This window comes from Chlorocebus sabaeus, chromosome 1 (genome assembly GCF_047675955.1).
Source record: "Chlorocebus sabaeus isolate Y175 chromosome 1, mChlSab1.0.hap1, whole genome shotgun sequence".
Taxonomy (NCBI): domain Eukaryota; kingdom Metazoa; phylum Chordata; class Mammalia; order Primates; family Cercopithecidae; genus Chlorocebus; species Chlorocebus sabaeus.
The window spans coordinates 98,663,744-98,679,414 of record NC_132904.1 but is presented as its reverse complement, the minus strand read 5'-3'; the positions used below and the strand labels follow the sequence as shown (position 1 = coordinate 98,679,414).

The following is a 15,671-nucleotide window of genomic DNA, read 5'->3' as shown; positions in this document are numbered from 1 at the left end:
AGTGTTGCCTCTAGAACATTTTCCAGGTGCACCTTTGTTTTGGGTGATTCTCAGTTATAGATATTTGGAAATTTGCTCAATCACAAACCACTGGTCTCTAGTCTATACATAAAATCCACCATTTCAACCTCATATTTTGAAAAAGGACTTAAAAAAGTATAATCTGATCATTTTTGCTAAAGCAAATTAGAAAACAAAATAGGGTTTCATAAAATCTTAAGAATTGGAAAGAATCTTAAAAGATATTTCAATCTAGTCAACCACGAAAATTTGAAGCAAACAGGTTTGGGGAGTCTAGAGAAAATGACAGTATCTTAAGGAAAGCAGTCGGATGAGGAACAAGAAGTCAGAGCAGAACATGAAGCTGGACTCAATTATGAATGACAAGAATTCTTTTTCAAAAAAAAAAAGCAAAGCGAGAAAGTCCTTATTAAATAATGAGTAATAAAAATGTAAATCAAGTTGCATTTAGCATGATTAACGCAGGAGAGTGCTTCAAAAGCATGGTGTAGCTTTCTCTTTTATGTGAAGGCTTCAGGGCAGCAGATTCAGAAGACATTCCCTTCAGGGTGAAACTTTTCTGTAGATAGCCTGCTTCAATGGAAGCCATTTTCTGCTTTGTTACATTAAACGCCCTCAAAATTTACTAAATGCTCTCACAGTTGTCCTTGTTCCCTGTAAGATTTTTAAAACTCTGTAAAAGACCATTTTTCCAAGTAGAGAAGAGCATCCTTTTGCTTATTGAAACTTTATTAACATGCTAACATGACGTTATGGTTATTTCATGTGAACATGAGGTGTATCAAGATTACAGTGACATTCATTCCAAAGCATGTCAAAACCATGGGCTTCCACTGAAATGGAAGAAAAAACAACAAACAAGTGCATGTAATTCAGAGGAAAAAGAGGCATGTGCTGTAAAGATATTACCAATACCCTCGGCACTGGACCAGCAGGCCTCCATACGACCCAATTCAGAATAATCCAGATATAAACTTGTCTGATTCTGGGAATTCATATATATTTAAGATAACACTTCACTCTAATTTTGAAAGTTATGACTGACTCCTAGGATCAGTGTTGCTGTTTATGTTTTAAAAAGCCTTTGGTTTTGGACCCATCAGCTAGTTTCTTCCCTTCCCCATCATACTGTCTGACCGTCCCCATAAAGGCAATGACCTCGAGTGTTTCTTTGAATATTCTCTTCTCTTGAGGGAACAATATTTTATTTGAAACAAGACCTCCTTAAGCAGACATCATCTCCATACCCACCACCTTCTGGAGAAGCAGTTACCCTATATTATCTACTATTAATAGTATTTTAAAACAGCACCTCCAGGACGTTCGTTAGTGGTTCCTTGTTGTTTCTGCCTTCTCTGAGGCTTCACTCTGTCAGTTATCCTATCCTTGGTTAACATACAGTGAAGAACATGGGATCTTAAATGAGACAGTGCAAAATGGACCTTCACTGAATGCCTGGCATACAAATAAGAATTATTATTATACTATTATTATTGTTAAATACCTTCTAGCACCATGTACACATACTCAAGCCTCTTCAGAGGTGACTTTTCCCATTTCAGTTCCTCCTTCCAACTCTCTCCTCACAACCCTCTCCTTTATGCCGTCTCCCCCTCACTCCTAACCCTCCAGTCATGCTTTTTGCCACTCCACTGAAACGGTGTCAAAGTCACCTCTTTACTACATACAGCTCTATTATTTAGACATGCATATGCATACTAATTTTTATGTACTATATTAAAACATTTTGTATTTTAGAAACAAGACAAAAAAATTTTTTGTTGTTGTTAAGACAGGCACAGGGTTCCACTCCAGCCAGGCTGAAGTATGGTGGTGTAACCACAGGTCACTGTAGTCTCAATTTCCCAGGCTCAAGCCATCCTCACACCTCAGCTTCCTGAGAACTGGGTGAGACTTCACTTATGCACCACCATGACAGACTAATATTTTTTTGTAGAGACAAGGTTTCACCATGTTTCCCAGGTGGGTCTCAAACTCCTGGGCTCAAGTGATCCTCTCACCTGGGTCTCCCAAAGGCTGAAATTATAGGTGTGAGCCACTGTACCTGCCTAGGACATACAGCTGAAATAAAACATCCACAATTCTTTTCAAACCCACTAAAAACGGCTGGGCACGGTGGCTCATGCCTGTAATCCCAGCACTCTGGGAGGTGGAAGACAGGTGGATCACCTGAGGTTGGGAGTTCAAGACCAGCCTGACCAACATGGAGAAACCCTGTCTCTACTAAAAATACAAAATTAGCCGTGCGTGGTGGCACATGCCTATAATCCCAGCTACTCGGGAGGCTGAGGCAGGAGAATTGCTTGAACCAGGAAGGCAGAGGTTGTGGTGAGCTGAGATCACGCCATTGCACTCCAGCCTGGGCTACAAGAGCAAAACTCCATTTCAAAAACAAAAACAAAAACAAAAACAAAGAAACCCCACTAAAACCAAGTTGATATATACCTTTGATTTAAAGCATACATTTCAGCCAAAATACTCTCATTTCTCTAGATCTTTACCATCAGAAAATGTAATGGGACACAACCAAACCAACGTTCTAAAAGAATTTCAGTCAACCTTGTTAGATGCAAAATACTTACTCTTCCAAAATAAAGTTTAAATTAACGTTATTTGTGATTAACTGCCTAGATAATTTTTAGATGGAGCATGACAAAATGAATAATGTGAATCATCTTGTTTAACCATAAATACAGGGCAGATTTCACAACTTTATTTGAAAATTTGGTAATTAAAAAACATAGTAATAGTTGCCAAGTGAAAATATTATTATTTGTATAATTTTTGTCTTAAAAATGTTTAAATTAAATGTCACATATAAAACAGATTCTGAGAATATATTCATATTATAATGAGTTAAGGATTTAAGGAATTAATTTTTCTTCAGAATTTAAAGTCTATGTCAAGAAAAGCCCAATCACAAATGTTGCCCTTTTTCTTTGTTTTCCACTCTTAACTCTTTAGAACTCAAATGTTCAACCCACCAAAAGCAAGAGCAGAGGTATGTAACAACAGAAACATTCCAGCATGCTGGCATCATCTTCAGGGGCAGAAGAACGTTTCAAGTTCTGTGAATTCGCCTAGTCAAGGAACCCTCCTGTCAACTAATTGTACCACCCTTTCCACCCAACCACAACAGTCCCTTGCCAAAGACTGCTGTTTAAGAAATCTACTGTGTAGCTACTGAATGTTATGTTCGTCAGCTTGTTGGCTAGGGAAAATGCATGGGCAGTGGAGAAAGCCATCAAGTCTACTAGAACTGCCACATACTATTGTTAATATCTATGTCCTGAACCTGGGCACTCAGCAGTGGAGTAATGTGTGGGGGCCAGGGGAGTGGTCAGAAATCCAGCCCAAATGCTCCAATCTCATATGCCAGGCATACTGTTACATCTTCCCAGAGGAAGGGCACCTTTTCCTAGCATGTACAAAGGTACATAATGGGCTAACTGTGGCCTTCGACCCACCTAACGAAGGAGAAAGAGGCCAGACGGTATCTGATAGGGAAGATGAAGGAGCTAAACTTTCACTTAGTACCTACTCTGTAATTACTAGAAGCTTCATATGAATTCTATTATTTCCTTTCATATCCTCCTTTGTATCATAAGGGGCACTGTTACTCCCCATTATGTAGATGAGAAAAACTGCAGATTCAAGTAAATTGCCAAATAAGAGGTAGAAAAAAAGATTTATACTCTTCTGTAAAAAAGGTGAAGATATGTTTAATAATCCATACTCGCCCTGGGAATAACAAATATTCTTTTGGGTTTACAAAAGTTACTGCCTTCTAGGTATTTTCAGGGTAGAATGAATAACCACATTAAAAGTTGGGTTAAGAACACCATAGCAAATAAATAAATAAGAACACCATAGCTTGGCTTTCCATCCAGACCACAAAGGGAAGAGGGTAACTTCAACTCAAATACCTGAGACACAAGAAAGTAGCAGAACAAAACCAAATAGGTCAAAATTAACAGAACTTAAAATCTGAGATACTCGCTTTAGAATCAGATCTTAAAGAACCATTGGCTTTCAGTTATTGGTCTCCTTATGCATTAATGACTATACAAGGCAATAATATAGCTTATGTTATTTTTAAAGAGACTATATCTTCCGTATGAAACTGGAGAGACAATAAACATCACCCATGCCCCAGTTTCTGTAAACGAGTAATGACTGTTTTCCACATCAACTTTTACCAATGCATAAGCATTATTTCATGTGCTGTAATTACAGTGTCTCACTCACCTGAGGCCGAGTTCATCATATTCTGCTGCACTGGTGGACTGGTGGGGGCTGTAACGTTCATCTGGGACAGCATGGCCTTCCTGGGGTCCTGCCATGTTGTTGTCTGATCGATGTGACTAAGACAAAACAAACCACTGCATTAGGAAACAAATACCAGGTTCCAAAAACAATTCTTATCTTGTGGGCTCATAATCAAAGGGTGCCAAGAGAGCTCTGTAAAAGCATCAAGTCACGGAATCTCATTGCTCCCACCAGCCTCCCTCTGCAACACACATTTTTCACCCTTAAATCACTCAACTTTCACCTCTTAGATCTTACAAGTGCAACATCTGAAAAAGTTATGCCTGGAATTTTAAGTGAAAGGAAATCATCTTCAATTAGTAAGATAAATATTACCCACTTCTAATGCAAAGATACAATGCAGTTTGTAAACTAAAAGAATAACCATATGACTAAAATCCAAGATTCGTAAGAAAATCATACACTTTTCCCCTAGAGATAAGGATGAGATAAAAATAAGAATAGAAATAAAAATAACATAATTTTTAGGCCTAAAACCCCTTTTTAAGGTAAAACACCACAGAACCCCAAAACTTGTCTTCTTATATACTCCAAAGCCAAAGCAGAATTTAAAACTTCATCTGTAAGTTTTCATTTTCTCCTGTGGCTGCTGAATAACATGTTCTTACACAAAGCCCTTTGATATTTGCTGAACATTTTCTACATAATTGTTAACTTACTGAGAAATACATGTATACATATAGATTTCTTAATCTATAAAGTTGGGAATTAAAACAGCCAAAGACTATGAAATGTAAGACTGCAGGGTATCTAGCACATTATCTGATATATAAATTTCCAGTAAGTACTAAGTTTTCTTGTAGCAAAGTTTCACTGCTTCAATGAAAGAAAAACTAGATACATTATACAAATAAAACTACCTGAAAAAGTATCCTGCATTAATAGCCAGAAGTAATCAAAACTTTATATATAAACATCTCTTCAGTATCATTTATTACAGCAAACATTTGAAAGCCAGTTAACATTTAATGATAGGGAATTAGTTAAATAAACATGGATATATACGACGGACTGTATGCAGCTGCTGAGTATGTTTTAGAAGAATATATAATATGAAAAAATATTAATAATACAGTTTTTAAAAATAGGTTATAAAACAGTATGTACTGGATAAGGCTAATTGTTTAAAGTGTGTGTGTATGTGTGCAGTGAAAGTATATAGAAAGAATTAACATCAAAATGTTTTAACAGTGTTTATTTCTGGATGGCCAAATCACTGTTTTGTTTTGTTTTTTGTAGCTGCTTAAGTTTCAAATCTGAGTTCTCTCTTCTTTAATCATCCTATTGATAACTATGTAAATGGCAAAGAAATGACGCTTTGTGCCATTAGCTATCCAGAAATGGATCCAGACTGCTATCTCATCAATAATTCTATCTTACCACTAATACACTAAGAAAGAATCACAGGCTTTAGTTAGAATGGGACTTAAATAAATATTTATTGGAGATGGGAGAAGAATTCTTTCTTTGTGTGTTTTTTGAGATAGCCTCACTCTGCCACCCAGGCTGAAATGCAGTGGTGTGATCTCAGCCTTCCAAGTAGCTGGGATTATAGGTGTGTGCCACCACACTGGCTAATTTTTTTGTATTTTTAGTAGAGATGGAGTTTTACCATGTTGGCCAGGCTGGTCTTGAACTCCTGACCTTAAGTGATCTGCCCACCTCGACCTCCCAAAGTGCTGGAATTCCAGGTGTAAACCACTGTGCCTGGCCTGGGAGAAAAAAAGAACTATGTCTCTTTAAGGAATAAAGATGCTATTACCTAAATTTCCAACTATAAATACATGCACCCAGCCAGGCACGGTGGCTCACGCCTGTAATCCCAGCACTTTGGGAGGCCGAGGTGGATGAAACACGAGGTCAGGAGTTTGAGACCAGCCTGGCCAACATGGTGAAACCCCGTCTCCACTAATAATACAAAAATTACCCAAGCATGGTGGTGCATGCCTGTAATCCCAGCTTCTCAGGAGGCTGAAGCAGGAGAACTGCTTGATCACGGGAGGCAGAGGTTGCAGTGAGTCAAGATCACGCCACTGCACTCCAGCCTGAATGACAGAGGGAGACTCTGTCTCAGGAAAAAAAAAAAAAATACACGCACCCATTTAGATGCCAAAGAAAATGTCGAATAAAATTAACTTTAGAATATTTTGTTTTCATTTATTCTATAGATTAAACTATGATAAAGAAATAACGTTTTATCAATTTGCAACAGTGTACAGTTGGCCCATGAACAATGCAAGAGTTAGGGGCACCAACCCTCCCATGCAGTCGAAAATCCACATTAACTTTTGATTCCCAAAAACTTAATTACTGACAGCCTACTGCTGACAGTCCATTATGCTGTATTTATATACTATATTCTTACAATAAAGTAAATTAAAGAAAAGAAAATGTTATTAAGAAAACCACAAAAGGCCAGGCATGGTGGCTCACACCTGTAATTCCAGCACATTGGGAGGCTGAGGCAGGTAAATCGCTTGAGCTCGGGAGTTCAAGATCAGCCTGGACAACACAGCAAAATCCATTTCTACACAAAATACAAAAAATTAGCCAGGCATATGATGCACACCTGTGGTCCCAGATACTTGGGAGGCTGAGGTGGGAAGACTGCTTGAGCCTAGAAGGTGGAGGTTACACAGTGGACTGAGATCGTGCCACTCCAGCCTGGGCAACACAGTGAGACCCTGTCTCAGAACAGAATAGAACAGAACAGAACACCATGAAGAGAAAATGCATTTATAGTACTGTATTGTATGTGTCAATACCAATACCATTAAGTTTATATCCTTTGTTTACAAGATGAATCGTTTGTCTGAAATGGTGACAATCACAGCTACTTATCAAGGAATTCAACTTTTTCTTCTAATGCCATGACTCTTCTCTGCTTCACAGGAGTGTGTAAAAGTTTTGATAAATTTTAACTTTTATAATAAATTTATATATATTTTATGGTAGGAAATGATAGACTACTGTCTATATATATTTTATGCATTCATGAGACACCTAGATTTTCCTTAATTTTTTTGCTATTTCCAGGGTATGAAGTTCATCTGAATTTTTCCAAATTGTCGCCAATCTACAAAAAAAATTTCCAATATATTTATTGAAAAAAATCCACATATAAGTAGACCCATACAGGCCATATCAATATTGTTCAAGGGTCAACTGTACACACACACAAAATCTTTCTTTTTAATCACAAGGACTCTACAAAAACATCGCATATCACAAATGAACTATTTTTGCTAAGACCAAACAAATTGCTTGCCAGGTTCACTCGTCCCCGGCCCCAGATACCTGCAATGGTGCCTTCTCTTACCTCCCTGTCTTTGCTCAAATGTCATGTTCTCAGTAAGGCCTTTGCTGGCCATATCATCTAAAATTCACCATATTCAAACTCCTAACTCCCTCTGCTTGACTTTATTTTTGCTTGATAATATTTTACTTATTTTGTTTGCCTGTTTTCCCCAATGAGAACATAAACTCTAGAAAAATAGGAACTTTGTCCATTTTATCTAGTACTATATGGTCAATGACTCGAAAAGTGCTCAATAAATATTTATCAAATAAATTAATAAAAAGAAAGCTATTTTCTTTTGCCATCACAAACTTTCTCTAAACATCTTTGTAGCCTTACTGACTTTAGCAACACCTACCTTTTCCAAAAATGAAATCACAAATAAGGATTGCAGACCTACTAGGATTAGCAATACAGAAATTATTGGTGACACTGGACAACAGCCATTTCAGTGGGACAGTGAGAGTACAGTGAGTAGGAAGTAAAGAAGCAGACAAATTTAGTTGTGCACAGGAAATCAATAAAAAGCTAACTAGATGTTTATGAGTTTTCGTTTTTTCAAGAGGAAGGGACACAAGTATTTAAATGTGAACACAGAGTAGCTGAAGATGTGCGAAGGGATTATTGATGGGGCACTGTCATCCTTCAGACAGCGGGAAGGAACAGGATACAAAGGATACAAAGCATTGCTTCCACTGTAACAGGAGGTAAGAAAGCAAGCAAATAACTTCATTGGCTGGTGAAAGTTAAGCAAGTTCTCGTGTTACTGGCAACTGCAATGCCAGTTATGTGGTATCACCAGGATTAAAAACACATCTTTTAGCTTCTGGCTCAGGAGTTCTTGTCATTCCATCTCACTGGTCTCAAAGTAGAAAAGGGTTTTTCTAAAATGATAGTTTGCTGCTAGCGGAGTAGAATTTTTACAGAGAATAATCAGTCGGTAAAACCAGAATCCTTTTAAATGCTTTCTTTTTCAAATCATCTATTAAGACAAATCCAGAACTAGCACATAAACTCTGCTATCAGAACAGAAAGCTACATATACTAGACATAATACGCAATGTTCATGACTTGCTAACTGACAGCACTGGTAAAGAGATATATTGGTTATGGCGGTATTATGCTTACTATTTCTACGCAGTTAAGTTGGTGGTTTGAAGCTTTAAAAAAATATGCTGGGCCAGCCACGGTGGCTCAGGCCTGTAATCCCAGCTCTTTGGGAGGCCAAGGTGGGCGGATCACCTCAAATTGGGAGTTCAAGACCAGCCTCACCAACATGGAGGAACCCCGTCTTTACTAAAAACATAGAATTAGCTGGGCATGGTGGCGCATGCCTGTAATCCTAGCTACTCGGGAGGCTGAGGCAGGAAAATCGCTTAAACCCAGGAGGCAGAGGTGGCGGTGAGCCAAGATCACGCCATTGCACTCCAGCCTGGGCAACAAGAGCAAAACTCTGTCTCAAAAAAAAAAAAATCCTTTATGTAAATCAGGTGTTGTCAGCTATACAAACAATATAGATTTTTGATTCTTTTGAAATATCTGCTACATTTCTTGAGGCTACTCTTCCTCCAGGGGTAATGTTTTCCCCAACTGCCCACAAAGCACCTAATTTATTCCAACCTTTTAAAGACCCAGAAGCCTCCTCCTTTTAGAAGCCTCCTCTGTGGGAAAGTAAGGCAGATGTATACTACAATCCCAGCTCTGCCAGTGACAATCTGGATTGTGTGGGCAATTTTTATCAATCTGCTCCACCTTTAATAAAGTGGGGTTGATTTATTTACTTACTTTCCAGGGTTGAGGTAACTAAATTCAGCAACATATATAAAAGCAACCAGGATTGTGACTTCTGGTACACAATAAGCCCTCAAATATTTCATTCCGTTGCTACTGCAATATTTAAAATAGGAAAAACTTCATGTTGAATGGGCCAAGAATATGTTTTGTTAAAAATGAGACAAGAGTTCACTTAAGTGAAGATGACAGGCCTAGTTTAAGAGCTTTAAAAGGAGTTTGGTTTTCACCGATAAGTAATGAAGAGATGCAGTAGGTAGACGCTGCAGGTTTGAAGGCAAGGAATAGAAATGATAAAAATGTTTCTGGACCATTACTTCAACCTGCAGAGAGCTATCAGCTTAGAGAAAGAATGAACTAGAAGCCTGGACATGTGAATGGAGACCCTCCTGCCACAGGCCAAGCACTGCGCCCTGGGTACCTGCTGGCTGGCTGGGCTCTGAGAACCTGTGTGGCACTGTGACCTGTCAATAAATACCTCACCAGCAAAAAAAAAAAAAAAAAAAAAAAAAAAAAAACAGAGAGAGAATGAACTAGAAAAGGAACTCAGCAAGTGTAGACATACTGGCTCCTAGGGGAAGAAAAGCAACATAATAATTTGGAAATAAAATAAAAATCTCATTCCTATAACCAAATGCCACAAAATATTAATTGCTAAAAACCTTTCCATACAATCAATTTTTACTTAAGCCATAAGACAGTCACATCTGTCAATATAAACCAAAGCAAAGAATAAACAATATTTCTTAAATATTAGTCAAAGCTCATCCTAATAAATTCTAAGACACACTTCAAATTCTTGGTTGTATGTTTTATTTTCAAATGCTGAATCTATAACCCTTATTTAAGGAACACTGAACAACATAATCAAAATGGGTCTTATAGTAATGAAAACACTGATGACTTTCTTACAACTAACTTCAAAGTTTAGGATTATAATTTTATAATGCTAATTTGTGAAAGCACTAGTAGGAGGTTAGTACTCATGTAGGTTAGTAAAATAAATTACTAAAAATAATATACTAAGAAAGAGATTAACATTGACACTGTGATAAGGTTTGGAAACCTCAAAGAATAGATACTATCAATTCTTTCATACCCCTGCTACTCGAGTGTGGGCCTTGGGCCAGCAGCACTGACCACACCCAGGAGCTAGTTAAAACTGCAGAACCTCAGGCTCCACCCAACCCAAGGATGAAGAATCTACAGCCAAATGAGATCCTCTGTATGTTCCTTAACGTTTGAGAAGCACTGCCTTAGATACTACTTTGAGATTTGATCATCTATATTGTTTTAAGAATGACATATGCCTGGAGGGTAAATATTTTGTGTACATGATAAAGCAAAACCACTAATCTGAGGAGTTAAGCATCCTCTGCAACTGTCAGTTTGTAAAATGATTCCATCTTCGTTAAAATCTAGAACTAGTATCAGTAGAATGAAGCTGTTTTTAAACTTAAACCTAACTATATTGTATCTTTTGTCCTCTTTTCATAATCCGTTTTTGAAAATATGTTTCTTCTAAACTAAAACACTTGTAAAATCGATTTTTCACAAAATCCCAGCAGTGTAACCTTAGATCGTTTGTACCTGTGCACAGCTACCTAACAAACTGGTTCCTTCCAAATCTGCTAAGATTTCGTGATGTCAGATGGCACAAATTAGGCGTTAGGAATTTAACATAATCTACAAACGATAAATAGAAGCTTTTTATGGACACTGCTAATATCATAACTAGAAACTTAAAAAAAAATGCAGCTGTCAAGTGTTTAAGCCCTTAACACACCTTTAAGATCATCTTTGGCTGGGCGCGGTGGCTCACACCTGTAATCCCAGCACTTTGGGAGGCCAAGGCAGGTGGATCACAAGGTCAGGAGATCGAGACCATCCTGGCTAACATGGTGAAACCCCATCTCTACTAAAAATGCAAAAAATCAGCTGGGCGTGGCGGCGGGCGCCTGTAGTCCCAGCTATTTGGTAGGCTGAGGCAGGAGAATGGCATGAACCCGGGAGGTGGAGCTTGCAGTGAGCCGAGATCGCACCACTGCACTCCTGCCTGGGCAACTGAAAGAGACTCCGTCTGAAAAAAAAAAAAAAGACCGTCTTCATTGTGTTGTAAGGGGAAAAGAGAATGCACTTTTGATGATAGTGACCTACCTGCTCAGACACTGAATTTTTTCTGATAAAGGTGAACAAAGACAACACGACAATAATGTGCTTTATGTGCCCAAAAGAGACATCTGGGCAACCAAGTCACCCATTTCCCTGAAGAAAAGTGAGAAAACTTATCTTAAATGTATTTAAGAGCCCAAAGCCTAATATTTAATGAGAAATCAAGTGACCAACAAGTTTCTTTTTTTTTATTAAGAAAAATGGACTTTTAGGAAACAGTAAGATTAAAACTGGAAAACCAGGAATAATATAAAATGCTGTGAAGAACGTTTTAAGCTTCTAATATTGTCAGACCCTCAAAATACTATGATGGCTGTCGTGGGAGTGGGCAGTCAGCCCAGATTTACTGCTCACTTATCAAGCCCATGTTTGCTGTGCAAGTGTTACGGAGTCACATGCTAGAGGCTGTTCCCAAACTAGCTAAACCTACACGCTTAATTGACTCTAGGAACAATGATACATTGTTCAATCTAATCCTTCCCTGAGCCACAGTTCCTAAACCACAACTATATGCTTTTTACATTTGTATATGCCCACGGTGGACTATTTCTAGAACCTCAAAAATTCAGTGATTATGCATATACTATATTTCCTTAATATGCATGAGAAGACTTACACATTTTGCCTCTATGGTAATACGGTTTCTGCATTACAAGAAATCAGAATCTTAAATTGAAATTTAAATAATTAAGCTATCACTACTGTTAATGAGTTAAAATTATGAACAAGTATGAGCAGAAATTCATAAAAGCAAAGATGACCATTTATTGTAAGTCTACAAACTGTACACCACACTATAATCTGACCCTTTAGCTTCAGGTTTGATAAAATTAACATTTGCCCGCAAGCATGAAACCAATTTAAACACAACTTAACCATGCTGACAAATAAAAAAAGTGACACGCTGACATGTTTATATATAATACATCTCCCCTGAGAAACGATTACTCCCTAAGGAAGGGATGAGGATGGACCAGCCATGAGAATAATGCCAAAGCTCAAGTGGAGGCTTCCTGAAGCAAACACAGTTCTCTCAACCTTGATCCCAAATGGCGTTTATCTGAGGTTATGTTCAGTAAAATTGAAAATCTTTTCCTAATGCCATAGTGACTGAGAATATCCCTCCCAAAAGTTCAACAATTGTATTTGTCCTGATTTCATGATACAGAAAATCACAGATGTCATTAGAGTATGAACTGAAAACAAAGACTAGAATTCCAATTACATGGTCCACCTAGCTCTTTTCGTAATAATCACCTTACCGGGAAAAGGGAAGAAAACAGAAATGGCAGAACTAAAAATAAAAGAAATTTAAAAACAGCCCTAAGAAATTTTAGTTACACAAAGTCTACTGTGAATGTTTTTCAAAATGTGATTCCCAAACAACCTGCATCAAAATCAGCAGGGGAGACTTATTAGCACACCTGGGTATCTTTACAAATAACAGCTATTTTAGGAAAATAATTGACCTAGCAGTTTTACATGTTCTTTCATAATCTCAGATCCTTACATACAATATGACACTTATTTACCCAAAAGAGCCAAATTAGGAATTCAACTTCTTCAAAAGACGGTTAGTGGTTTTCTCATGTTCTGTTTTGCTTATTAAACTGACATTCCTGAGCAAATACTATTTTAAATGGAACTACTACATGTCAGATGCCAAAAAGAGGTGAACTTTCTTATACAGGTTAGAGACACTGGCAGTATTGTCTTTTCATTTTATAATTGTCAGTCTAGGCAAAGAATAGAAACAAAAAGTGTGAAGATGACACAAATGTGATGGGTACCAACTCTGACCTCATTTGTCATGACATGACTTAGGAGTAATGCTCTCAACCAAGGACCAGTAAGGAAGACAGGTTTAGGCAGTCAAACAACGTTATAATCAGTGTTCTGTGGCCACATCAGACACCAGTGGCTTCCAAATAAGGATCTGTTCAGTCGGCTGGCTCATACGACTACAGTGAGGGAATCTAGTTACAAATCTGGAACCACATTCATTGTATATTTATGGTTACATTCAAATTTTCAACTGTTAACAACATAACAGGGCTTCAGCCACCCAAAATATTAATACAACACAAGTCTAACAGCCAGGGAAACATTTCCAAAAGGGTGAATCACCAGGAAGAGAGTCAGGAAAATCCACACTAAACACTTCCTAGCTAAGTGGGCAAATGGTCTTCATCAAAATAAAGTGTATATGGAACTTGTAACATAAACTGCTGACACAACCCACTCCTCCTCTAGCCATTTTGATGAAAATAAGGAACCTTCTGTATTCTTTACCACTTACTTTTAACAAGTTTGGTAACACTACAGAATGTCTTCGATCATCTAAAAAGATTCATATTGTTAGTTAGTAAAATAACTTGCGGAGGGACCCCAAAACATAAAACAATTTAACTTTTACATATTCTATATATAATATATGTCAAATAATGACATGGTTTCTATACAAATAGATACTAAGCACAGTCTTAACTACTCAATAAATGATACAAAACATCGATTTCACTTTGATGTTTCACTATTTGTTAGATGTCATTTTAGGAAATGTTATTTAGATAACTTTGAAACTTTGCTAATGCTTTCAGGGCTTCCACAATCAGAAGAGAGGGCAGGACAGTGGTGGAAAGGCATTAGATTTATTTAAGTTGGGAGCTAGGTTACCCAATCTCAGTGAAGTAATTTGACTTTTCTGAACCTCTGCTTAGCAGCTGTGATATATAATAGGCCACCATTAAACAGGAACAAATGCTTCACCTATTGATTGTCTACTGTGCTGTGCAAAACAAAGCATGTTATCTACATAACCATTTTTAAAGTAAATAAAATAATACCTGATGTCAACACTGTTCAGTCTTTTGGCTCACATGTGTGCTGTGAGGGAATCATATTTAGCTACAAACCTGAAACCATATTCATTGCGTATTTATGGCAACATTCAAGTTTTCAAATGTTAGTAACACACCGGGGGTTAAATTACCAATAAGTAACAAATTAAAGTAAGTAAAGGAATCCTTGGCTAAATAAAGGTTACTGGTGATAATAATAAATTAATGAATAAATTTTACATGTAGGACTATGACGGATATTAAGGCAGTTTACCAGATCTGTGGATTTCATATGTGGCAAAAGAGTGATGGGATTCTTTTAATCATGGCCAAAAATTCTTGCAATAGTCACCCATCATTCTTCCATTAATATCTCTTTGTATGATTATAACATGCTGTGTTTTCTCTGTATATATGCATATACACACATACATATATACACACACGCGCATGTATAATTATTTTAAAAGAAAATAAATGCTAGACACTCATACAAATCAAGCTTACAGGACTGGCTTACTTAGAAGAGTCAGTAGTCTTTCAATACGAAATTATAAATACAGATTAAATGTCTCCCTTCTGTCTCCTCTGGATTTAACGTGTTTACAGAGAGACAGCAAGAGAACACAGTGTGGTATAATCATACAAAGATACTTTAAATTCCCTAGGTCACCAGAATCAGAACATTTGTTCAGGCTGAAAACCAGGATTCAACTTGCTTTCTGTTAAGTTGCAGTGAAATGTGATCCTGTCAGTGAAAATACAGCTTTCTTCTTTGACTCTCTCAAGTTAAATGACTATGAAATTCCATTATACTATGAAATACATTATCACCTTTTTGAGGGGAATTTTTATGGATATTGGTAGAAAATGTTACTAATAGTCACAGTCATGGTCATTAAAAAGAAATTATTAAAAAGGTTATACTATAAATATTAAATAACATGATCACTTAGAGACTGCCTCAATCTATGAGACCCATGCTAGCAGGTTGGATCTTTAGTGTTACTTACATGAGGATTACACAGAGTGTGTGTTCACAGGTTTCTAGGTCTTACGGACTTTTTTTCTTTTTTTTAAGAGTTCCTCTGTATGGAGAGGAATATTCTTCTAGTCTCCTTAATATTAAGATGTCAGATGTCAAATGCCTAGCAGCTCACTAAGAACAAACTCAAGCTCTGGGAATCTAAAAAGTTAGT

General features: G+C 37.3%; 1 protein-coding gene across 12 annotated transcripts in view; it reads right to left on the bottom strand.

The window, feature by feature from the left end:
- YAP1 (Yes1 associated transcriptional regulator) overlaps positions 1-15,671 on the bottom strand; it is a 122,339-nt gene that overhangs the window by 63,610 nt on the left and 43,058 nt on the right. For all 12 annotated transcript variants that reach the window (XM_008020647.3, XM_008020639.3, XM_008020644.3 and 9 more), the window contains exon 3: positions 4,291-4,406. In XM_008020647.3, the coding sequence (XP_008018838.1) occupies positions 4,291-4,406 (116 nt within the window). The remainder of the gene's footprint in view (positions 1-4,290; positions 4,407-15,671) is intronic.